This window comes from Callospermophilus lateralis, chromosome 9 (genome assembly GCF_048772815.1).
Source record: "Callospermophilus lateralis isolate mCalLat2 chromosome 9, mCalLat2.hap1, whole genome shotgun sequence".
Taxonomy (NCBI): Eukaryota; Metazoa; Chordata; class Mammalia; order Rodentia; family Sciuridae; genus Callospermophilus; species Callospermophilus lateralis.
This window is the reverse complement of record NC_135313.1, coordinates 41,769,516-41,796,676: the sequence shown is the minus strand read 5'-3', so window position 1 is coordinate 41,796,676 and position 27,161 is coordinate 41,769,516. Positions and strand designations below refer to the sequence as shown.

At 35.1% G+C, this 27,161-nt stretch overlaps 1 protein-coding gene across 1 annotated transcript in view; it reads right to left on the bottom strand.

Moving 5' to 3' along the window:
* Positions 1 to 3,319: 3,319 nt before the first annotated feature.
* Tmeff2 (transmembrane protein with EGF like and two follistatin like domains 2) overlaps positions 3,320 to 27,161 on the bottom strand; it is a 235,323-nt gene continuing 211,481 nt past the window's right edge. Inside the window, exons 8-10 of the mRNA XM_076865894.2 lie at positions 9,215 to 9,338; positions 6,985 to 7,143; positions 3,320 to 3,633 (exon numbers count right to left, since the gene is read on the bottom strand). Coding sequence (XP_076722009.1) covers positions 3,537 to 3,633; positions 6,985 to 7,143; positions 9,215 to 9,338 — 380 coding nt within the window. The 3' untranslated portion in view covers positions 3,320 to 3,536. The remainder of the gene's footprint in view (positions 3,634 to 6,984; positions 7,144 to 9,214; positions 9,339 to 27,161) is intronic.

The window sequence follows — 27,161 nt, the reverse complement described above, 5'->3', positions numbered from 1 at the left end:
AATGGCACCCTGAATCACCTCATTTAGTTCTTAATTCCTCAAGCAGAATGAAAAACTTTCCAGTGATGTTTGTTGCTTGATGAATCACTGTGTATTTTGATGAATCAGTGAGGTATTTTCTACCTCACTGCGAAATCACAATACCTAGAACTGTGTCTGGCATGGTGTAGGCTTGCAATAAATGTTTGTTAAGTAAATGAAAAAAAAAATGGCAAGTCATTAATTTTCTGAATTCTCATTGGTTCCAGGCTAAGGGCAAGACTGTCTTGCATGGACAATTAAGGAAAAGCTTGGAGAGTCCCATGACAGAAATGAGGGACTGTCAAGGGAATCACAGAGGGAACACGACACCAATAAGCGTTATTTGCTCTAGGTATGTTGAGGGTGTGTTGAGAACATGGACAAGATCATAGAACCAGACAGCCAAGTGTGTATGGAGAATGATGGAATGTCGCACAGTGAAGAGGCAAAACCAACCAGCCTGGAGGGCCCCTTTCAGGGCTCCCAAGAATCTGAGCTGACCAGTATCGTAGTCTTTGTTGCTTTCTTTATATTTTTAAATTTAATCCTGCTTCCTGCTTCAGATGGTGAGATCTTGGATACAAGATACCAGATGATATGATAGTGAGTTCCTTTCGGGCAGGGACTCTGTCTTTTGTCATCTCATGGTCCAGCATAGTGCTTGCAATTGGTGACCCACAGTAAATGTACAGTAAATTCATAATGAATAAAGGAGTGAATGAATGAATGAATGATGTGGCTTATTAGTTGAAAGTGTTTTGAATTTAAATTTAGGATAAGTAACAAAAACAATGTGGTCTTGAGCAGCAATGATAAAAGTGTAGCGCCTTTTTTTTTTTTTTTCCTGAATAGATAGACTACTGAAATTAGAGAGATAAAGTGATCTTATGGATAAGGAAAATGAAGCCTGAGATGTGAAATGATTTGCTTGTGGATCCACAGCAAATTTGTGGTCAAAGTGACTTGAATTTAGAAACCATGGCTCTTAGTCAAAGCGATTCTCTTCAGGTTCTACTATAAACTTTGCTGGTCAGACCACTTGACTTTATAGCAGTTAGTGAAATTTGAACTTGAAAGAAGTCAAGGTAAAGTCAAGGGAGAATGATGAAGGTGTGGGAATCACATCACATGAAGAGCAGATGAAGAAATTAAGATGTTTCACTTAGAGAAGAAAATACTTGATAAGAACTATGGGTTGAGAGGGAAAACACTATCTCTGTCCTTATTTTAAATATATAAGTCATTATTCCTTTCTTCTAGGGAGGGAAAAATAGGAAAGACCACTGGGAGATACCACAAAAAAGTGAATTTCAACTCAATGTAAGAAAGAATTGTTTGGAAAATTAGAATTGTCCAAGAATGAAATTTCAAATGGTGAGAAATGTGCAAGTAGAAGCTGAATCATTATCTGTTAGTACTTCATGGTGAGTTCCTTTACATGAGAAAGAATGTTTCTTTTGTATCTCCCTAGGATCTTGTATTCAAGATACTTGCACATGGTATATGCTCACTTAAGATTTTTTATGCAGTTTTTAAAGGGGACTCCATGAAGAGGGTGGGCATGGAGGTGGGCAGGAGTGTACTAAGGAGTTTTCTAACACTAGGCTTTATCATCTTTGATAAAAATTCAGAGTCAGGAGGCGGAGGCAGGAGGATTACAAGTTCATGGCCAGCCTCAGCAACCTAGCAAGACCCTGTCCCAAAATAGAAAGGGCTTTGGATGTAGCCCAGTGGTAAAGCACCCCTGGGTACAATCTCCAATGAGAGAAAAAAAAATCATACTAGTGCATCAATATTTAACCAAGTGAGTCATTTTATAAACTTACAAGCAAAAGTCACTGCAATTGTTATTTCTCCTTACCTCTATATATCTCAGTTGTTACCAAATTTTTTTCCTCCTTTAGGAGGAGAAAGAGTTTGTTTGCCATAACTACTACCTTTTAAAGGATCTTAGGGTTAGTTCTATCTATGCACATGTCAATCAAATGAAACATCCATGCAGCAGTTTAAAAGGAATTGTCTTATCCAAGTATCATAGGACTGGCCTATATAAAAAATTTGAGTGATGATTATGCCAATACAGTCACACCCTTCAAACTATGACTGACCCGGAAAACCAGATTTTTTAAAGTCTTAAATCTCATTTATATTTTCACCTTTATGTTTTAACAAATACCTTATACATTTATTTTTCACTGAATAATTTTGTATTCAGAATATATTGGTTTGATATTTGTGTCCTTTTTTTGGACATAGGAGCATCATTCCTTTTAGTAGACAGAGAGGTCACTTGAAGGATACAAAGAAAGCTTTATTTAAATTTATTGTATGAGCCATGGAAAGCTATCCAGTGATAAATATAATAAGGCAACTATTTGATTAGTTATTTTAATCTTATTCCTTGAGAATATTCATAATTTATTTTTTTCCTAAAATGGCCATAGTTATTCATATGCTTAAATCAAACAAAAATCAACACCAGAATTTCACTAACATCCTTCAGATGCTATGGGACTAATTGTCTGTTTTCATGCAATATTGTCATTGTCTTAATTCCATTCTAAATAATGGTGCCTCATTAGTCGTAAAGCTATTTATGAGGTATTTGGTTGTAAGCCTAACTTCTTTTTAAAAATCTCATACTACAAATATAGTGAGGTGTTTCTGAGAAGTCACAATTTTGGCAGTTTACTGAGTTATTAAATTTCCCCCCTCACTGTTAATTCCATTCACCTAAATGGAATAGACTTTTCCACTGTGTGTATACCTAATAATTAACTCACTCAGGACCCTTCGGATATACACACTTAACTGGGAGATTCTTAGCCGTTTCCCAAATAAAACCAATATCTTCTTTCCCTCTCCTTTATTAGTTATAAAATACTTTCCCTCCCCTTCTTCTTTGATTTAATTTATATGCCCTAGATTTTCTGCTCTGGGGATGAAAATGGAAGACCAGGGAAGAATGTAGATGAAATAGAAATGATTCAAAGATCAGAAATATTTTATCCTCACTCGATATAAAGTAAATTATTTTTCTCTTTTCCAATAACCATCATTTCCCTTGATCTTGGAATCACTCAAAACTTAGCCACCGAGTCCTGTATAAACTAATGTGCTGTCTCCAGATGTGGAAAGAGATAAAATACTGGTACCTGTACAGATTGTACTAGCTGGATTATATTCAGAGTTAGGAAATACCGCAGATTTAAGAATGCCAATCTTTTCTCATCACTGAGTATTTATTATATATAACAAATACATGGGAAAGAAAAAACTATATTGTGTGATATAAATAGTTTATTTACATTACAGAAAAAACATCAAGACAATGTATACTATTTCAAATATATCCATACATAATCAAATATAGCTGTAGTACATGTTTTCATTGGTGTAGATTACCACAAATGCAAGGCAACATGTGTAGATCTCTTGTCTTATCCTTTTGTCTATAATACTGTATTGTGAAGTCCAAGTTCTCGGTAGTCCAGCCACTGTGAAACATGCTCCCCTTAGATTAACCTCGTGGACGCTCTGGTTGTGTTGTCTGAACTGTAGTGCCCTGTGTTTTGCTTCTGTCTGTGAATTCTGTTGCTTCTGGGGCATTTCCTAGAAGGTTGGAAAGTTTACAGATCTTAGTCCAATGAGATTACCTAAAGTTTGGTCCTACAATTACAGAGTGAAGCTGTGGATTAAGCAAATTATTTAAATGTCTCGGATGAAAGAATTAAGTACTAGTAGAAGCTGGGATTATTTTAGAAACTTTATGTTTTGCTTCTCCTTGAGGTCGTCTTTAAGTGTCTGCTGAGAACCGAAGAACAGAACTGGAAGTTGAAGAGGAATACATTTACCTTGTCCTCAACTGCTTACTCTTTAAGGCACAACGAACAGACTCAGCACAATGCAATCAAGCAAATCGTGAGCTCATCGAATCTCACTTTTAAGGTCTTCAACAATTTCATATTCTAAATGTCCTAAGGATGAATGTTATATTGACATTTCAATCCCACGAGCTAAAATTCTATCACACCAGAGAATGAGCCAACTGTTAATACCTGATATTTAATGGGAAGGAATATTGTTTTGGTTTAGCCTAATAACCATTTTTTTTTGTGCATGAATACTATCGGCTGGAGACATAAATGGATACCAATTATGTAGCTTCTATAAAAAGCTAATATTCAGTCAAATTATCTGAAAATCTCTGATCTAGTATTTTTTCTCTTGTAATAGAAGATTATTTTGATCATGCAAATAGGAACAATATAAAATTCCCATAAAAACCCCATGATAATAAGCTATGGGGGTCTCAGAAAATATATAAACACACACACACATATGTATGCAGACACTTACATAATAGATACATGGTGTGTGTGTGTGTGTGTGTGTGTGTGTGTGTGTGTAGATTGGTGGGGACACATACCCATCATAAATGAACATGGAGCAGGAAATTGCATTCCTAGAAAGTGGGAGCTAGAGATAAAAAGACTAAAAGTCTAACTTCTCAACAGGACAACTCTTTTCATTTTGTAACTTGTCTCTAGCGTCCATATTTGTTGTGACACACATTGTTTGGGAGGAGTGAAGGTGTTTGACTGAAATAAAGATGAAGAGATAAGGAAAAAAGAAAGGTGATGGTAAAAAGATGGAGGGGGGGAGGAGAGAAGAGACTGGTGAGAAAGAAAATTGCAAAGAATGAGTGGATATCTGGTTGGTGTGATTTTGTAAATGTTTTAGCACCTGAATATTTTGAAATAAGCTTGGACAAACAAGGGTTGCAGGATCAACAGGTTAGAGAGGTTTCAAATGGGAGGGGGAATGGTTTCTAAGCAGAATAAATGAAATGGATCTACCCTAGGAACTGGTGTAGCTCACTGATGAGTGTGACTCCTGGAGGCTTTGAAATGTTTGGTGGTCTGAGGACAGACTTTTAAAGTACACTACGGTAATATGAATCTAGTTCAAATGCTATTGTTCCTCCTAAAAAGTAAATGTAGATTTGTGTTTAGTTTTAACATGGAAAATGAAAAAGGCCATACGCTTGAAAACATGGTTTATTCTGATTTGGAGGTCAGAATCAGACACGGGGCAGTATAAGCAGTGGTACAGGTCTGATACCAGATAGCCAGACATCTCTTTTGTTCTTATTACTCAACTCTATGAACTTGACATTTCGCTAACTTCTCAGACCTCAGAATCTCTACCTAAAAAATGAGGATAATTATTTATTCTTTGTGATGTTATTAAATATGCACATGTGTATTTATGCACAATGACACACACAGTCTACACACACACACACTCACACAACACACGTGCACATACACACAATTCTTGGTGAAGCAAGAACCCTGTGTATCCCTTTGTTTTTATTATTTATGGGATGAAACTGTAATTAATAGAGTTGAAAACATCTGCTGAAGTATGGAAAATTTGCCTTTCTAAAAATATATGAAGTAGCAATCAAATTGTTATGATATCATATCCACTAAAGATGAATTTTGTTTTTCATGTACTGATATTGCTTGGATATTAGAAAGCTCAAGACCCTTAGAGTAGTATGCAGTTTTCTGTGTTTCAGATTCTTGTCTATCTTTTCTTTTTAATACTTGGTATTTTTGGTTGCTTGAGTTATCTTTATGTTCTCCAGAATCTATTTTAATATAATCCATTGACTCACTTGCCATCTAAACAGGAGAGTGCAGTTAACAAACTCAGCTTGGCTTAGAGCAGCACAAAGCTGCAGTCGATGATCGTTCCTTAAGCCCCTAGGTCAGGTGAGGATTTATGAATCATATTTTGTTTTTTTCAAGAGCAAATGCCACACTTATCCTCAAAGAAGACAGTGAAATACAGAGAGTGAGATGTATTATGGTCTTTATTTTCTAAAGATATGATATTTTTTCATTTTCTTGTTCTTTGAAAATAATTTTTTTGGGAAACATTCAGATTTACTGGAGAGCTGTACAAATGAGTGAAATGCCTCATGGATTTGGCAAAAACCTTAAAGAACTTCCTTGGAACTTTATAAAGGTGAGTGAAATCTGGTTAGAAAGAAGTATCTTCAATAACGTTTCTGGTTACACAGGACATGAATGATAGGCATTTGGTTTAGAATCTAACTCTTGGTTACCATGGGTCACACACTAATTAAATCAAGCAGGTCCCTGGCCTCACTCAGTACTCCAAGCCCAATGACAGACAACTTTGCTTTCCTGTTGAGACTGGATGGAACCTCCATTCTTTCTCGACCTTATTCCTTCCGAAATAATTACCTTCTGATTGGACAGGGTGTTTGATATAAAAGTTTGTTGTGATATTTGTTGCATTGTATTAAAGATTTGCATATTAAAGATTGAATGTATTAAAAGTCTTTATTTACTACAATATAATCTTTCTCATTACAATCATTTTTTAATTTTGTGATTAAAAGCTATTTTGTCACCTTAAGATACAAAGTATTTGATGTTTATACCAAGTATGTTAAAATTGTTATATCTGAGACTTACATTTAGAAAATATAAGTGCTATAAATGAGAGCTCCAATATAACACCTTTATGGGCTTTGTATAAAATATACCCTCATTTAATTTGGCATACTGATCTGGGTAGGTAAGGATACATTAGTCATTTACAGGGGCTATTAATTAAAAGAGAAAGATATATTTAAAGAAAGGTTAGCATTGTATGTTAGAAGGGATTAAAAAAGACCTTTGCTTAGAAAATAAATAATTTTCATCATAATGCAAAAATTAAAAAAATTGTTTGTATTAGTCCAACGTGAAAATCCATGTCTTTCCATTTGACTATTCAAAAAGTCTTATGATGAGGAATCAGGACTTACGGAGAATGGATAGCTATGGAGTTCATTAAGGGACCAAATAACCAGAAAGATCTGATTCGAAAGAGGAAGAACAATGCATCCCTTTATTTGAGTCACCAAGTAAAGTTACTGACCTTGTAATGCAGAGGACCACCACACAGATGACAGCTATCTGGATTGTTCCAATTACAGCTGCAATTAAGACGTATTGAAATCGTACAGGACCAGGAACAACATAGAGAACACTGTAGTCCTTTTTTTCACAGTGTTGTCCAGTATAACCAGCATCACACCTGGAAGAAATTATAGTATCCTGTTACCTTTAGCTTCTGGATTCATTTTTATAGTTGATTAATAGACATTGATCTTCACCACGAAATTTTTTTGTTCTCAATTATTTTCTTTCAACTTATCTGTAATTTGGAAGATGTGCAGTCCCTTTCTATATTTAAAACTGAATTTAGAAGATAGTATTGCTAGACAAACTGTTTTTAATGACAATACAGACAGAAGAGGATACCCATTCAGGCAGAATTGTTCTGTTTTTATTTATCAGGTGAGCTTTAAATTTTATTTAATTTGCTCTTTAATCAACCTAAGCCAATATGTATACTTGAGAAAAAGTTTTTTTCTTATAACAGGGGTACACAAACAAACAAAGAAAGAGACCAAAACCAAACAAACAAAAACAACCAAAAACTCCTAAAGTAAAGCATTCTCTATTATCAGGAAATAATTTTTTGAAAAACATTAAAACCAGAGGTATAGCAAGAGTTATTTCTTTAATTTTATAACCATAAAATCATGTGCTGATGTTGATGTTGAGGAGTTAGAATTTGTTAGAAAAATGTAATTATAGCTGGATTCTGTGTTGTGTGCCTATAGTCTCAGCTACTCGGGAGGCTGAGGCAGGAGGATCACTTGAGCCCACAAGTTCAAAAGCAACCTGGTTAACAGAGTGGGATCTCATCTCAAACTAAAAAAAGTAAATGAAAAGAAAAAATAGAGATTAAAAAAAAGTAATTCTGATAGTGGCCATATAGTTCTGCAAAACAAGCTCATGTATGATTCCTCTGGGAATGAATGTTGCCTCTCACTTACTCAACCACCAACCACAAGCTCAGGTAGAGATTTGCATATTAAAGTTAGCATTTGACAATGAAATGAGGAAACATCTCAGGAAAAAAAAAATACTAAACGGGATTGACTTGTCACTGACTTTTTTGGGAACTATTTTAGTATTAGACCTTGATTTTTTCCTATCTACATCCCAGAGTCTTGCTCTGTGCATCAGGAAGGGCTTAACAATGGAGACTACAGAGGAGAGTGGGAGCAGCAGGTCATCTCTCCACTATGTGCAGTCTGCCTGGTGTCACTAGGAGGCAGGTGCTAATGCCTACAGTGTAGGGAAACCTGAAAGGAGGACAGTCGTGGGGGGTGGGGGGAGAGAAAGAGAGAGAGAAGAGAGGAAGGGAAGGGGAGAGGGGGAGGGGAGGAAGGGAGGGAGCAGAAAGAGAGAGGGGGAAGAACCAGAAAGAATGTTTTTATGTATTAAAACTGACTATTTTGTCATATGTCACTTGTATGCTGATTTCAATAAAATACATTTTTTTTCCCGTTTTGGCTTGTCCATCTCTGAAATAATTATACTATGTCCCAGATAAAATTCTCAGCAGATATTTACAAACCAAATTCAGACAAGCGATTTCTTGTTTTCTTCCATTTTATTGTGCTTCCCTTTATTGTGTTTACAGATACTATGCTTTGCACAAATCGAAGGCTTGGGGCAACCCTTTGTGGAGAAAGTTTTCTTTGTGTCTCTACTATAGAGGTGTGGCTACTCATCTCACTCCGCAAAGCTGCGTGGATAGCAGATCCATAGAAAACAGTGATTGAGTGCCTGGCAACATCAAGAATGATATTTATTAGGAGGTGAAGGACTTTTGAAATGATCACCTTCCCAAAGTAGCATTTACTCTTTTGAAATATTTAATGAACAGCATCAAGCACTGTTCTATGTTCAAGGAAAAGAGTGTACATAATAATGAATAGCCTGTATTTTTAAGTATATTGTAATGTGCAAAGTACAATTTTAAATTCCACTAGAAGAGTGTATATTGCAATGTGTTACATGGTACTTGAGTGTGTAAGGCATAAACATTTTATAGTTTCTGAGTGCACAGCTTCCCTCTACACACACACACATGCACCTGCACATACATGTGTATGTATGTATGTATAAGAAAGACAGAGAGATGTTCTGATGCTGATCATTCATTCAAGCAGAATGCCACCAAGCCTCCATAAACATTTAAAACTTAGTTTTACCTACACATTTTAAAGGTCTAGGAGTGAAAACATTACCTGCAAGACGGCTCCTGCATGTTGATAGAATGCTCACACTTCCCATGCATACAGAAGCCATTGTAATGTTCTGGACAAGGTATGTGGTGTTCTCTGGCACTTTCTTCTAATTTGTTAGCATTCTCTGTGAATACAGATAAAAGCAAGCATCCCCTGTAAATACTTTCTTTGCCTAGTAAGATCAACCAGTACATTAAGAAGCAAAGCTACAGTAGGCAAAGCTATTTAAAAGGGCAAGAACTAAAAGGCCATGCTTCTGAAGAAAGAGGGAGAAAGAATTGAAAGACAGACGTCTTTACAATTGTGTTTAGAGATGAAACTGCAAAATTGCCCAGTGCTTTTCATGCTTTTATGCAATTTCCTATATCTTTAACAGCCAGTGATGTTTCTATGAGTTGTCAGACAGCTTTAATTTTCCTTGCTTAGACTGTACATTGATCATAAAATAATCCAAGAAGAAATATTCTATATTTTGAATTTCAAAGCCCAGCATAATGTTCCTAAGAGTAAATTGCTACAATACCTTGATACTTTCTCAGTGTGAGAGCTTAAAAGTTAAAATATGGCCATGTTGAATTGTTAAACAGACATTTTTCCAAATCAAATGCAAATTTCATCAAATGTATTCTTTGAAGCTTTTAAAATCTACTGGGAACATGAATTTGACTAACATCTATACATGTTTTATTGCTAAAATAAAATTATTGAAAGAGGAAATGTTATTTTAGCATCATTTATGAAGATTCAAACAGTACATACTTATTGTATGCTCTAAGTATATTTTAGTGTGTACTATTTGACCAGTGTCAACAATGCTATGTGAAATTTAAACTTATAGTAAAAGAAAACTCGTGTTCTTAAATGAACCATTTTCCTTGTTAATGTTTTGTTTATATGTGGTTTGATATTTAATTTTTTAAATTTTTGTCTAAATATGCGCACTTCATACTTGTAATGGCATCACTAAGTAGCCCTCTGATCCTTTATTCTTTCATCTTATAATAGAAAGTTCTATCTTTTTAATTTCTTCTATAATCTAAGTTCTGATATTCTTGAAATTTTCTGCCCAAACACATGAGAAATATGACTTCCTGACCTCATTCTACAGATTTTCTTCAACCCAAAGAAAATTTTCAATCTAAAGGAATTCTTCAACACCATAGTAATTGGTCAGCAGTAATAGAATATGGCAAGCTAAATATTATTTTTATGAAATGGATTTTTTTCCTATTATTTCCACATAGGGGTGTTTTCTATTATACTGAATACTTAAATTTTCACAGGCAGTCATGGATGATGAACATATTCATCAGAATAAAAATATGCCTCTGGCATTAGTACATCAGACAAATATATTATTTATGTTTAGGTAAAGCTATAAAATATCTATACATATTAAGACTGGATGCCATCTGCAAATAATTCAAATTTGAAATAAATTGTTAAATATGTTTAATGCTTTCTTGTGTAAGGTTGTTTATGTGTACTGTCATGATAAGCAATATTTCAAGTTCCGTACCCAAACTTATATGGAATTTACTATATGCATGGTAGAGAGCTTGTAGATGGCATTTCAGCCATTTGTTTTTAATCCATATTTCTTTACCTATGAGGTTAGCAATACTTTGTTTGCATTATAATATTTCTACATTGGTAATTAGCATTAAAGTTAATGAACTGCTTTCATGGAGAAGACTATAAAGATATAGAAAATTTGTTCTTGGTTTCTCCCCATTCTTTTAACTTATTTTGGAATTTTGTGCATGGTGTTTTGGTAGCAAATCATACTTGTGGTAAACAAACACAAGTACACTGCTGGATAAAATTTCCAACATAGGAACATCTGACAATAATGCAAGCAGGGCAACCATGGTATTAAATGCATCTTGCAATGACTTGTGGTCATTCATGAATCCATGGAGAAGACATGGACTCATTCTATGCCAGGCCAGGGGGCTAGAAGCTAGAGTAGTCTAACCATCCACCTGCTGTTGAAGGAAACTGTAGCAGTGGGGGTTGTTAATCCACTGCTGATGTAATGAGCCAGCACTGATTTTCACTCTTATTTCTGGATCTTCTTCCAATAACAAACTAGTCAACACTTCTATTTAGGGTTTGTTAGTTACCCTTCAGTGCTTCTGCACACCTGCATGCAGGGGAATTTCCTCTGACTTCCCTGTATTTCAGTTATACATTGTCTTTTCAGTCATAGTATAGATTTTTTTCAAATACATCTTATTAGGGCTATTTTTCTTTCTGTCAGCTGCAAAAGAAGATCAAGATTTTTTTTAACTCAAAATCCATTTTTTTTAGACTATTTTATTTTTAAGACAGTACCTCACCCTTTACTGACAGTTTGTTTCTGTATTTGAACCGTGTCCATAATTATGAACTGAAATCTAAGGGTAAAACAGGAGCTTGTTTGAATGAGGTATTGCCTTCATGTGGTAAGAGCTGTATATATTTACAAAGTTTATTATCCAACCAGAAAGATCACATGGGAGGGGAATAGTTTCCATCATAAAATCTGCTAATTAGTTTACACCATTCCTTATGAGCTTGGAGTGCTCTGTTTTGCTGCTCATAGGATACTGTCAAATAAGAAAGTAGAGAGATTGAAAATAAATGAGTAGAAGAAATGATCCCTGGGCAAGAAAATGAGGAGTCATCAATATATGTCAACAAATTTATAGTCAATCCAACCAAGTAAACCAGTTGATTGAAAACCTGAATATATAATCATTTCTAGTAATGCAATAGACATACTTTAGAAATGAGATTTAAGTATATTAAGGAGAAGCACAGAAATCTAATATGCCCAACAAATACGGGTATGGACCATGGTGAATATTTGCCATCCTGAAGTTTATGGATAAGCAGGTATTCAAGCACGAATAAAGCATTTACATATTTAAGATTATATAAAAAATGATACTTTGGAAGCCTGCATGTTTCCTACAGTGGCTGATGATTTAGACATCGATTTCTCTGTCCTCCATTTAAAGAGGTTTAATGTAAGGGTTGAGCTCTCTCTTCTAAGAGACATAGTGATGATGTTAGGAACTCTTCATGTCTCTGTTTAGAATCCTCAACCAGTTTCCTGTTTAAATGTTTACAAGTGGTTTGTTCTGAAAGAGATCTTGACCCTTTTATGAGGTAGTTTCTGCTATGACTTGAGTTATTTGCAGCAGAGCTCATAGGGCTGCATGCCCATTGCTAGTCAACTCTTGTCAAGTGCTGTTAAGTGGGCTGTTCTACAGCACAGCTACACATACTGTTTCTTCCTTGGTGCTTGCAGGGAAAGAGACAGGAAAATCCAAAGAGACAGAGAGATGGGGGCAAATGACAAAGCCCTACCTAAATGCAAGTCAGATATGCTAAGTGGGTACAAATGGAGAAAAGACAGACTGCTTAGCACCTCAGACTTAAGTTAATATAGCTCAGAATGGGGTAGTGCATGTGTGTTTACCATTACTCCTTTCTTTCCCCCCAAAGCTGGAAATATGATATTTAATCCATCAACTCAACATATTATGGATCAAAGCAGAGACATGACTGTGTGAAACTGCCCCAAAATTATATTTCTAAAGAAAAAATCTTTCCCTTTGGGTAACGGTTAGAGCTTGGCCAAACAAGTTTTGAAAGTCAAGTTATGTCATCTATTCTAGTGCTCTCCAGGGACGTATATTCTGAAAAGCCATCATGAACCAGCAAACCTAGAGTTCCAGTTTCAAAGACAGATGAGCTGTGCATTTTATCACTGTCCTGTGCTAGTAAGTGTTTCACAGTCAGCCCATTTCTCTTGTTTCGGTGCCCTACCCTCTAGTCTTAGAATAATTTCACTTCTATGAAGCATACAACATGAATATCTTCTTCAGTGGACAGTTTTGTGTTTGAGTTGATGGGTTCTGAGTTTCTGTGTATTTTCTTTGGGAGGGAACACAGGTGGTTTTCTTCATTCAGCCCTCTTAGTTCTGGGGTTCTGTAATCTCAAACTTATGAGAAGATCAAACTTCATAAAGGTCAGAAGACCAGCCCCTACTCACTGCATGTTACACATGGGAGGCCTATTGTGGGCTGGACACATAATATTTTTCTGGTGACTCTCCCACAGTGCTTTCTTCAGGCTTTTCTTTTTAATGTACACAAATCCCCTAGGTCACTGATTCTCTAGGGACTGATTCTATGCAAGGATTTCAGATTAAGTTGGAAAGATCCTCAAAACGGAGGTAACATCAAGGATTCAGTGGCTATTTTAAGGAGTAGATTTCTACAGCACATTTTTAAGCAACTGGAGCTGTTTATTGGACAAATACGTTGTACAGTGAAGAAATGTGTTTCTGCCAGCATTAAAAAAGACATTTTAGTACCATTTCACAGAGATATTGTATCTGTTACTATATAGTAGGCATGATTTTTTTTCCAGATTTCTAATTTCCTTGAACTCCAAAAGTAATATTTATTTTTGTTGGTAATATTTATTTATAATGCATTATTAATAACTGTTTGCTAATATTTATTGTAAAAATATTTTTATATCCTAGGAGAAAGAAGTATAGAAATGGGAATATTAGACATATTAAATGAAATAAATAATTTTTGCCTTAATTATGGGGACACTTTACTTTTTAAAAGGATGTAAAACATCCTAAATTTTGACTATGTCTATAATCCCAACATTATAATGTTAAGTGATCATATTATGTATTGTTTTCTTTTGATGAACAAAATGTTTGTGGATCTAAACTCACTCATTAACATCATCCTTATAATTACATCACATTTTATCTTGACAAGCATATGTGTACAGACTGCTTTATTATCTTTTCAACTATCTTTTCCTGTAGATAAACAAAATGTACCATACTTTTCTAGGAAACCAAAACTTTCAATGTTGAATATTGATATGATACTATTTTTTCATATTTCATGACTGTATAGGGAAACTCCAGTACTGAACTATTGATATTCTTGCCTCTATTGTGGTCAGTTGGTTTACCTTTTCCCTACTTAACTGCCCTATCTCCTAAGCAATTCAAAAATAATTTTATCTGACCACCTAGGAAAAGGAAAATATCTAACTCCATTATATTTACATTATGCCTGGGACAGAAATAAATTATGAATTTGAAGTAAAGTCATGCTTATCCCCCTCATTGATTAGAGTTGGTCTCTGAGAAGATATTCAATTCTTATGATTTCCTCTCCTTATCTTATCAGGTATAAACATACGAGGTGGCAGTAAAACCTCATATCTAGCTTGAATTGCAACGGAAGTTTTTTAAAGATCAGAAAACTGTTCCTATTGAATAGGTTCTGAATGTAATGCAATCTGAGTTCTTGCAAACTAACGAATTTCATAATAATCTCACCTGCTGTCACAGTTTCTTCAAGGCATAGATGAGTAGATGAGAGGAGTTTCTCCTTTTTTAAGCCTCTAGGACAGAGACTCAAATAGAATGTGAGCTAAAAGTGACAGCCTAGCACAGGGGACAGAGGCATTTAAGGACACAATCAACTCTCAAGTTTTGTGAACAGCAGAAATCCAATCATAACATTCATAGTTATTTAATCTCTGTTAAAGATTTAGAAAAATAACTCTCCCAAACAGAGGCCAAGTCCTTCAAATGCTACAATTTCAACATTTCTTGTGCAAGTTGAACGTTACCCTTTTGTAGAAGAATAATTGAAACTACTTGGATCTGAAAATTTGTTAAGCAGTGGCATGGGTTGGGAGCAGTATAGATGTAAATGCAGAAAAAAATTCTTTTTATTCCCAAATGATAAGGCACTAATTATAAAATGTGGAAAGTGTTAATCCATATTGCCATTTGTAAACATTCTTACTGGATATAAAATTAAAATAAAATGAAAGAAAACTAATTTTCATATCATTACATTCTGAAGCAAGGCATTGATGGCATTTTCAGGAATTTCCTGAATTTAAATTGTAAAAAGTACCAAAATCTGAGATATATGCAGGAATTTGGGGACATGGGTGATGGAAATGCCACAATGCCAGATGATTATGTGCATCATCGTTTATTATTTCAGTTTTTACTGGTAATACAGGTACATTGATAAACACTGAGAAATCTGTGAAATCTTGAGAGAGGAATTTGTGTGTCATATTTTAACCTACAACATCCAAGTATAATTATTGTAATGCAAGGATTTGGCATAACAAGGCTTGAGCAGATTTAGTTATAAATTCTGGACCTCCAAAAAAAATTATTATTTTTGCTTCTATTAAGAGTAAAGTACAATAACTCTTAGGCATTTGCTCTATTATTTTGATTCAGAAAACCTCTGCCTGCCTTCGGATGGCAGTCCCCTCCGAATGAAGAATATAGTACCACTGGGAGAAGTTGTGTTCTGCCTCCAGTGGTCCTCTTCAAACTTCACCAGTCAAGAACCTATTAGCTCTCAGCAGTGGGTAACTCTTATGGGTTTAGAGGATTTAGCTTGAAGATCTTTTAAAAATACAATATTTTATGGAACTTTAGATGGTTTTGACAACATTTCGTAAATATCAGGCCTTGGGAAGAGGTAGGGATCTATGGTTCATTAGCCTCCTGAGAGTCCAGAGCTGGAGTTGCCTTAAGCTTATCAGGGGCAATTTGCTACAGCTTTCCCCACTGAGCTTTCGCTGCAGCATCTCTTCTTGCTTCCAAGCTGCTCTCAGAAGACAAAGCTTGCTATAAACCTTAGAGAAAGGAAACAATTATGGGGAGCCATGTTATTGCCAAAATATTTCCCTTATTTTGTCTTGAACTAAGTCTACACAATTCTGGCCAAATTTATTTGCTTAGTGGCTAACCTGGGTGTCCTTTCTTATGAGTGTCTTTGGTGACAATTCTGAAAACAACACTAAGTGACAGCAAAAAAGAAGCAAGGCGCTCAGGTTCCATCCATTTTAGCTGTCTGGACTGTGGGAGTCCAACTGTTTTCTTCTTAGGCTATGTATGCAGAAATGGGAAAATAATCAAGATAAGCCTTATCAGGTGACACATTTGTTTTTCTCTGTGACCTGAAGTTATGAACCCTCACAGAGTGAAGAGAATTGAAACTGGAACATTTACTGGAACATAGTGAAAGCCAAGAATTTAATAACAGAAAGGATCACACACACACACACACACACACACACACACACACCACAATGGGTGTGGAGGAGAAAACTCAGTAATTTATTATATAAATACTTCTTGAATCAATAATATGTGCCTATCCTGTGTTACATGCTTCATATACTATATCTTTTCTTTCACAATGATTTTTCCTGTTGTCTTCTAAACACAGCAAAGAAAACAGGTTAAGTCAAGATGATTTTATACATGTATGTATATATATGTATATATTAGGTATGATATATGACAATTTATATTATATGTAACATATAATACAATATATAATTACTTCAGAAACCACAACAGGATTATCATGTGTTAATACACAATAACATGATTAAAAAATATGTTCCTTGTAATAGACCTCCTGAAGGTAGATTTGTAAAATTTCTATTTTGAATCCTTTAAGAAACTAAAGCTCAAACAGCTTAAATTACTTGTCTTAGGAATTTACATAATTGATAAATAGAACTGAGGTCAGAATTGGGGCTCTTTCCAGTATAACAAGCAGAGCATGCATACAGTTAAGAACTTCCTAAAACACAAGACAACATCTAGCCTCCATGTTTTAATTATTATTTTCTTTTTATGACTTTATCCCACCTAGATCCTATTTCTATTATAAAAATTGATTCTTTTCTTCTTTCTTCCTTTGATCCCAGGAGAGGCATCTTGTCTAAGGCCAAGTCTTTGTGAATCCCTTCTATCAAGGGTAGGACTCTTTCCATCAATTTTCCCCTTTCTCTCCTGTATCTTTAGTTCTCTCTCAATTATCCTCACTCTTGTCAGCATTTAACTATGTTAAAATGTCTTCCTTCTTAAAATTAAAATTTCAAAACCTCTCTCAATCCACGTCCCTTGGCAGACTTCTTGTCTCCTTTTCCCCTTTTATAGCTAAGCTTCTTAAAATGTTGTCTCTGCTCCTTTTCTTCACTCTGGCACTATCTTACATTCATTCTTTAACTTGTGTCTCTCTGACACGCTTCAAAGAAACTGCTACGGTCAAGGTGAACAGAAGCATCTCTGTTGCTAAGCCCAGCAGTCTCTTCTCAGACTTCCACTGTTTCATCCCTCAGTAATATTCAATATAGTTGACCACTTCCTCCTTTTAGAAACCCTCTCTTCTCTGGGTTTCCAGACAGAACCTACCTCTTTTTCAGTTTTGCTTGTTCCTTTATAGTCTGTTTTTGTGGGTTCCTGCTTTCCAACTGATTCCATAAATGTTGATTGTTGCCTAAGATTCTTCTCTTTTTTACACTTTGAACTTTCTCCCTGAGAGACAGCTCATTCCCATCCAAGACTTCCATCATCATTTAACTTTCTCTGACTTCAAAATATTATTAGTCAGCCCAGATAACCTTTCCATAAATGATCACACCTTTGTAGAGTTTCATATGTATTTATCAGGGCACTCACTGCGTCTCTCAGTGACCTCATACTCTTCAGGCTCTCCTCCCACTACCTCCCCCAGCTCCTTTGCCCAGAATATTCTTCCATTCATTGACTCAAACCAGAAATTGGGGGTTTCACTTTCAATTTTAGCTGAGTAAATCACCAAGTCCTGTGATTTCTACTTCTTAAATATCTCCCCAATTTTCCTTCTCTACATTGCTACTTCTATTCACTTAAATCGGATCATCACTACTCAGGTAATCACCAATCTTGCCTCTGATCTTATCAGCCTCCCCCCAAAATGATTCTCCACACTGTATCCAGAATGATCTTCCTAGAAGAAAAATATAATTGCATCATTGGCTTTCTTCACCACCCTCCTACAAAGAAACAATTCTCAAATTATTCCTCATTATTAATGTATCAGATAAAGACTATTCAGAATCTCAGCTTCTCCATCCTCACCTTGGGTCATTGTCTTGCATCCTCCTACACTTATGATAGGAAACTTATTTCTCCCTCTGGGACTTTACATATGCTGTGCAATTCTCACTACCCCCTATCTCCCCACTCGATTGGTCCAAATCTTATGCATTCTTCTGGTCTCCTTATTGTCAGTCTTCCTTTAAGAAGCTCCTATGAAGTTCTCCCCTGTCCCTTCAGTCTAGGCTCACTGACCCTCCTACTTAAAGCCACTTCCTTCTACTAACACTTACACTAAATATCCATCAGTTTACTTCTTTGTGTGACACAATAGTTCAGAAACTCCTTCGTAAAGGCAGGTAATGAACCTGAGTTTTTAAAATTTACTGTTGTAATCTGTACAGCATAACTCAGAAAAAAAAGATAAATATGTACTTTTTTTAACTGAAGCACTGTTTTTTAGGTTTCTCCACTGACATGGTTTCCCAGAATAGAGAAGCTGCCAGAAAAATATCCAGCAATCATTATCAGCAGAAAAAGTATCTTACCCTCATGTCACGGCAGCAGCATTTTATATGTGAGGGTAGCATGTCAGAACATGACTAGAGGGACAGTGAGATCTATCTCATGAAAGAATGTCTGCTGGAGAGTTTGGCTACAGACTCTTTCTACAGAAATGGATCCATAAAAAGGGGCTTGGTTTCTTCTTTCTACAGCTTCTGGTGGGGCTGATAGAGAAATGAGCATATTATGTAGATTTAAAAATATTCCCTCTTGTAAGCATGGGTGGGTGATTCTGAAATGAAAGACTTATAACCATTTATATTTAAAGATTGAGGAATATGGGAAGTTTGGTTCTTCTAGGTGGAAAAAGTGACATCTACATGTATGCATGTTGTATTGTAAAACTCACACTGAAACTAGTACCACCAAATGTGAATTCATAGATTCTAATCTGGCCATTTATACTGTATCTCTGGTATCATCCAGAAGTAAGAAATATGAAACCTTTTCCGAACAATGAACCAGGAAACTTCTATCTAAAAATGAAATAAAACAAACTAAAAAACAGGCAAATCAGGGCTGAGGATGTGGCTCAAGCGGTAGCATGCTCGCCTGGCATGTGTGCCGCCTGGGTTCGATCCTCAGCACCACATACAAACAAAGACGTTGTGTCCGCCGAAAACTAAAAACAAAAACAAAACAACAACAACAACAACAACAACAAAACCAGGCAAATTCAATTTAAAATAGAAACTAGAATTATAATTTATAAAAATTTTCATTTAGTTGTCTGCTTCTGAATCTAAACGTGTATTCATCTTCAAGAATATTTTATAGTGATAGATGATAAGCATCAAAACTATGAGCGCAGATACACTTGATGATATTACAATGAATAAGGCTGGCAATCAGGTTGGTTTTATGTAAAAGCACTCTACAAGAACTGGAGAACTTTAATCATTTCTTAAACTAAGGCACTAAGGTATAGCTTCTTACTCTTCAATAGGCTTTCATGAGCAGAGTGTTTGAGAAAAAGGACACTAGCAGTGGTGTAAAAATCTGTATGGAAACTTTAAAAACTGAACTTCTGGAAAAAATAAAGGAAAATAAATAAAAAGCTTCATAAATTTAGTGGTGAAAGAACCTCTAGTAGATAGAAATGTTTTGTATTATTTCAATGAAATATTTAAGTTTAATGTTGAACTCTTAATCAACTGCCTATTCTAGAAACTGTAGACAGCCACACCTAGGATGCTATGCCATGGTAGACACCTAAGCAGCACCTTTTTTTTTTTTTTTTGGATGCTACAGGATCATAGAAGACACTTGTTGCTCTGACAGCCCTCACCAAAGTATATGTATATGTGTGTGGTTTGTTTTGTATGTACACAATTCTACTATGATCTTGTAGGAATAACAAAACTTACTGAGATAAAGCATAATGATCATTTCAACTTATTAAAATTTCTCTTTTGAGGCCAACGTTGCTTGTTCTAGTGCAGACTCACCTCCACTGATGTGAAACATGCTTCCAAGCTTTGGTTCTGATCAACAGAATCAGAATCATCAGCTGAGGGTCCTGAAGCTGTCTTTTATAAAAAGCATTCTAGGTAATTCTGACACTCCGACAATGTGTATCACTACACTCCTGACCTCACCTAGCCCTTTCTCTTCCTCTCATTGTCTTAGTCATAGCATGTTAAATTTTCCTGATTCTGGATCCCCCTTACTTCCCTTTGTGACTGTCCTGTGCATAGCGTACCTTTTTGGTCCCAAGTCCATCTCTGCTCTTGAGCTCCTGTGCTCAGTAGAGATCTAAGTTGTGGTTTGAGTACACTGGCAATAGTTTGTCCTCTTCTGCTCTCCCCAATCACCCCACATGTCACAGGAGTCCTCAGGAGCCTTCAGCACGCCAACCTTTCATTAACTTTGGTTGTCATTTTAAAGATTCCTTTTGGAATGTCTGTGCCTCTTTTGAGAATCCAACACACAAATAGGCTGTGTGCCTTGCAGTCAACATCTGCTTCTAACTTTTGTCAAATCTCAGATATGTTGAAGCCATCTTTTTCAAATCTCCAGCCATCTTTAATGACTCTGTTAGATAACTAACAGAATATCAGCAAGAATTCCCTGTGTGAAAGCAAATGAAGCATCCTCTTGTATATAGGAATGAATACATGGCTGAGAAAGGTGCAGATTACACCAACATAATTGCTTCCATTTCTGACTGGGAATGAAGGCATATAGGCCCACTGTTGATATTTATATAGGTTCAGCTAATTTGTGAAAAAGATAAAAGTCCTAAGAGAATCAACAAGGGCTTCAAAGAATGCAAACACAGGGAAATACATGGGAGCAAAATTGCCATTTGTGACCATGTGACACCCTGGAGAGATAATGTTACAAAAAATAGCAATTATTGACAGCAGAAGAGCCGAGGCATCAGGGGGTAGGGTGCATAGGAGATACATTTGGGAGCCACAACTACCTTTCTATGGTGGCTTTGAAAATAAATAATGCATCTTAATGGTTTTCCTCAAAGAGCCAGATGCACTTCAACGATGTAATGTGCCCACAAAGGCACAACCAATCCCCAGTTTAGGTGACAAGGTAAGGTGCAGTATGGTGGAGAACTCTACCCAATAAAATGTATATATTCTGCATGAAAGGGCTTGGTGAATAGTTTCAAGCCACAATTGATACATACCTCTGCCTTTTTCAGTGAAATGCAAAAATACAAAGGAAAAAGTGTGTTGCTAATTGTAAATGACAAGAAGGGAATCTATGAATGAATGGAAAGACCAAGTGTGAGGCAATGCTGATGAGTTTGCATATTTCTTCTCTACAATGTCATGGCCCAGAAAGGGGAAAATTTAGAGAATTTATGGTGTATATTAGGAATGATTTATACATTTGGAGTTCTGCCATATGATGGTGTCTGTTCAAATTAATGTGATCCTCACTGAAAGGGCTACAAAGTAAGCAATCTCTTCTAATAGTCAAGGATAAGGAAAATAATTTTAAAAATGCAGCTGATTATGTTCTGAATATTTCTGAAGGTGGGTTTGACATGCTAATGGAATTAACATTCTAGACACAATTGATTTAAAAAATAGTCATGGAATTAAGTCTAAGGCAGAATTCTGAAGTTTTTGAAAATTAAATAATTTCTTTACACAGAATAGCCCCAGAAGAGTTTAATGATAATGAAAAGTTATTTAATGTTCATGGTCTCTCAATCGTATCTTGGCACATGTCACTGAATCAAATATCTTTGTGTTGAAGCAGAATAAGACTGGTGAAGGTGGTATTACTTTCCAAAATAAAACTGTTAATGATGTGAAAGTCTATCATGGATTTACACATAATTCCTCCATTTAACATATTATAGAGACATAATAACATTAATGAAGAAGTCTTTTCATTCCCAGCATTACTTTTTTGTATGTCATTAAAATCTTCTGTGATAAAAAAGTAACTAAATATTTTATTAGTTGTACTGGGTTGAATTGTGTCCTTTCAAAAATAGAAGGTCATGTGATGATGAAGGCGGAAATTAGAGCTCAGCTGCTACAAACTAAGGGACATAGGAGCCATTGGAACCCAGAGGAAGACAAAGAATGATTCTCTCTTTGAGCCTTTGGAGGAAGTAAATTTCAGACTTTTAGCCTCTAGAACTGTGAGGTAATAAATTTCTGATAAGTCACCAGATAATCACACATTATTTCTAGTAATTTGTTATGGCAGCCCTAGAAAACTAGTACACTTACCATTTTCCAACCAAAGTCTTAAGTTGATGAAGTGTACTTTATAATAGTCCATATGGAATCAATGAAAGTGAGTTGAAAGATTGGTGGCAGCTGGCATATGACCTGAAAAGTCTTCATTTATGTCTACTTTCCCAGAATAATTATTAATAGTGTCCTATTTCACTTTAAAAGGATTTCTAATTTGAATGGTAAACTATGATTACTTGGGTTTAAAGTATGTTAAAGCACTCATGGTTCATTGCACTTACAATATAAAAATTATGTTTTAAAGGTAGTAATATGTCAAACAATGCTAATAACTACAGTAAAGATGGATTTTTGAGAGGAGGAGAAAATGCTTTGGAATGGGCTATGTTTTCTTTTAATTTATTAATTCACTCTATAAGAAAGGCAGTCATCTTACATTGTTCATTTTCCATAGAACAAATAATGCTCCATTCTACCTTTATTGGAAAGAAGAAAATGATTAAAAAAGCAAACTAACATCAATGATCTTTTTGACAAAATAATTCTAGGTCACATTTGTATTGTGATCTCCTATATTAACTGTCTTGCTTTTTCAGAATGAATGAAAAACTGATGTTCATATGAAATTCTAACTCACTAAGAAAAAAATGGGAAAATTTATTTGACAATTTTTGTTTAAGAAGCATGGAGATTTAGAGTACTCCACTAAGAAAATTAGAAAATTAAATGTAATTATGTGCAAATCCTGTCTGTTTTTTCTTTAACTTTCTTAATTTCTAGTCAGTGATATCCTTGAGCACAGAAAACTATTTCTAGAAATAGTTAAGGATGTTGTGTGAGGCTAAACGGTTTCTTTCCTCTTGAACACAATTTAGTGCTTGAAATTAGTTATTAACTAAATGGTACTTCGTGGCCTCATAGTGCTCATTTACCTTTTAACAGGTCTAACACACTCCTAGTATATAATTTACACTCTCCAAGTAGATGGTTAGCCACTCAAGAAATCAATAGGGGTTATAAAACATGTAAAAATTTGAATTTGGAGAAAGTCAAACACCTATTTTGCCCACAGAAGCAGAATAGCTCACATTTACAATTGAGGCTTCCAGAGAATCATTTATCTTGAAATAGAAAAAGCACAAAATGAATCCATCCAGAGATGGGAGTGGAGTGTGACATAGGTCCTTCAAGACTCTTCACATTTGCTTTGATTGATAGTGTGAATATCAATTCACAACTTTTGGCTTTTGCAATGTGACCATGTAGCCCTTTAGATCTTGGAAAGGTAAAAAACATGTTCCCTGTCATGAAGTTTCTAAATTGACTAGAGTTTCATCTGATCTGCACCTAATTAATTCATTAATTAAATCACTCACTTAAAAAAATACTCATTTCCTCCCATGAATCAAATACTACAGGTATAGGGTATGAGTAGTGAGTTAGATAAAGCTTCTTTCTTGAAGGGCAGTGAGAGAGAGTGAGATAGGCGATACACAAAAATAAACAGAATCCTAATATCTAAATTAGAAATATAACATGGAAAAATAGGGTGTTCAGATATAGACTATTGGGCAGGATACCTAGTAGTAAGAGAGGAGGAGAGGTGTAGGGAGGAAGGAAGGATGAGCTGGTCAGGGGAGGAGCTTGTGGATGAATGAACAGCACACAGAGGAAGACTCTACTCTGGAAAAGAATATTCTAGAAAATTGAGTTGTGGATACAGCATAGAAACCCAAGTAGAGTGGAGAGAAAGGAAGATGCAAGGGTCTCCTTTCTGTGCAGAACTCTGAATGCCAAGTTAGGAAGTTTTGCTTTAATTTCAAGAGCAATGGAAAACCATTTGAATAGCTTTGAGCATATTTGACTGTTGTGGAAAACTGATGAAGGACAGGGTGCAGAGGAAGCAGGCAAAGCAAACAAGAGACCCGCATAATAGTGTAAGTGAATAAGTCTTGAACCTGAATAGTAGCAAAAGATGGAGAAAAAATACTTCTTCTCCACATATATGTTAGAAGTGGATTGAGTATGTTCCATGTATTGCAAAATCAGAGGCACAACTCAAAGATAACCTGGTTGTGAACCTAAATCTCCAGGTAATAGCATTGTGAACAATGGGGGAGATGAGAAGAAATATATAAGGTCCAATATATAAACATGTCAAAAATCTCTTAGTATGATGTTTTTTTTTGGGGGGGAGGGCGGGTGTTGAAAATTCTGTTTATATTTGAGTATGTCTACAATAGAATTGATGTCAATTGGAAAAAAATTCATTGTTTAGTAATTTGGTAGAACAATTATTGGGTGATAAAATGTCCTCCAAATAATATTAAGAAAATTCATAATTATTAAGTGGAAACTTACAGCCATTTAATGTCCAAAGTAGGAGAAAGGACATTTATAAAGTCTACAAGGCACCTAAAGATGTAAATTTAAAGGCAAGATAAGAAATATCATGAAATGAAAGGGAATTTAGACTATGAAGAAACATCACTGAGGAATGCTTTTAAGCAAAGCATTTTCTCCTTTTTGAAAAATTTATCACAAGAAAATATGAGTTCTTTAAAGATAAAAAGTTAGCTGTATTGCTCTCTCCAATTTCCATTATATAACACAGGTCCTCTATTGGTCAAAAGATTATTAAATAATGTTATTATTTTTTGATTGCTTTATATTTTTCAAAGTGTTTTCAGTTCTCACTTTAAGACTGTTAACACTTCTAGGAGACTGTGTGTGTTTATGTGTGTGTGAATGCACACACACAAGCACATAAATACATACACAAATATATACAGTAAAACACACATGCTTATATTTATGTATATACACTATACCAACATTTTTTCTTTGATAAATTTGGAGGTTAAAGCCAGAAATATACAATCAGTCCCGACTATCACACAGAGAGTCAAAGGCAAATAATTAGCTCTGGAAACCATTTCTGTTTCATTTTATAAAATCTATTTTAAAATAGATTTAGATTTATAGAAAAGTTACATATAGTACAGAAAATTCTCATATATCCACACTCATTTTTTTTTTTTTGTGTTCTCACTTTTAATATGGTGTTTTCTTCAAAATGTTTCAATGGTAAGAAATTGTCTTAGAGTTGTACACGTAGAGTTAGGGGAAAAATGAAAGAGGCAGTCATCTGGATAATTTCAGGCCAGAAAACAATTTTGTTTGAAAGGTATAGATAATTGAGACAGAAATGTTTTTTGCCTGGAGAGATCCCTGTGATTGCCTTCCTCCTCCACTCGAGTCTGCAGGTATAGTCATAAACATAGGTGTTTCACTTACTAATAGAAACGCTATCATTCAATGTGAAAAATGTGGGGTTTTTTTTGAGAGGGCTAAATTGCTTAGTTCTATTTTTTTTTTTTCTTGAAAATAAAACACACTGGATATTTTTTATTATAAAGGCAATTCACATTGAGTGGTAAATAGTAAAAATACAAATAGTAAAAGGACAAGAGAAAAATATACAAACTTTACAACCTAAAGAAAACCGTTATTGACAACTTACTTATTTACATCTAGTATTTTATTATGTGTATTTTGGGGGAGTTCTGTGGACTTAGTTTGGACAATGCAGAGGCATTCTTTTTTATTTTTATTTTCAGTTTCATCTCAGGCCACATCTATAAGAAGCTCTCACGTAGCAGTGACGTTTAGTTGCTCACTGTGGTTTATTCTAAGGAGGTCAGTTAGTCTATCTGGAGAGAAACTAATCAGTCTGAAGGCCACATCTTACGTTAGTTGGCTAGTGGTTGATGGTACAGACACAAGAATTTAAGATGACATCACTAGGAGGAAAAAAGTATGAACTTTCAAAAACTAATTCATATCAAGAGCTTTAAAAGTAGATATATTGCAAAGATATTAATTATGTCATTATCCCAAAAAGCAAAAAAAAAAAAAAAATGTGAAACTGCCTAGAGTTTTAGCAATAACATTGTAGTTAAATAAACTATAGTGTAACAAAATAGTCAGAAAAAAATTATGAAGAATTTTGGTGACAGAAAATGAATAGGATGCTGGCATATACAATATGTGGGAAATGTAAAAAACTGGCAAGAAATTCTCCAAAACTTAATAGTGATTACCTATAACAACTATGTTTTTTTACAATAAAAAAATATTTACTAGTTGAAAAACAAAGATCACCAAGGAATTTTTTGTTGTTGTTTTTTGTTTGCTTAATAAATAATGGTGAAGTCTTTAAGATTTTATTCTTATCTATTTAGACTTAGTCAGACTTTTCATTATTTATGAACAACCATTGTTACTAAGAATGTGAAGCTTTCTTTCCTTCCTCAACTTCTTAAATTCAGATATTCACCAGTTGCTTTCATGTTCATACGGTTTTATAGAAAGAGTTTTTCTAGCTGCCAAAAAAGTCTGAGTGTATTTTTAAAAGGCTGCCAATCTTTTATGTCGTAGTTGGGAGAACCTGAAGTGGGCTAATTGCTTCTGGGAGTAAGAACTTCTTTCATATTTTTATTGGTCTTGGGTCACTGGAAGCAACTGTTACTGTATCCTGACCGTGGCCAGGGGTGACCAGACTGCCCTTTCGGAGCACTGTCAGGTTTAGTAACATCCAGCGTAGGTATCTTTGTCTGAAGTTTGGAACAATGAATCTTCCACACCCATTAAAGAAGATGAGTTTACTATACAGAAGATGAAGTATGCCTAGCAGAGGAGAAGCTCTGCAGAGCTGTCTTTTGGCTTCACAAAATTGGACCCATACAAGCCTTTTATTAT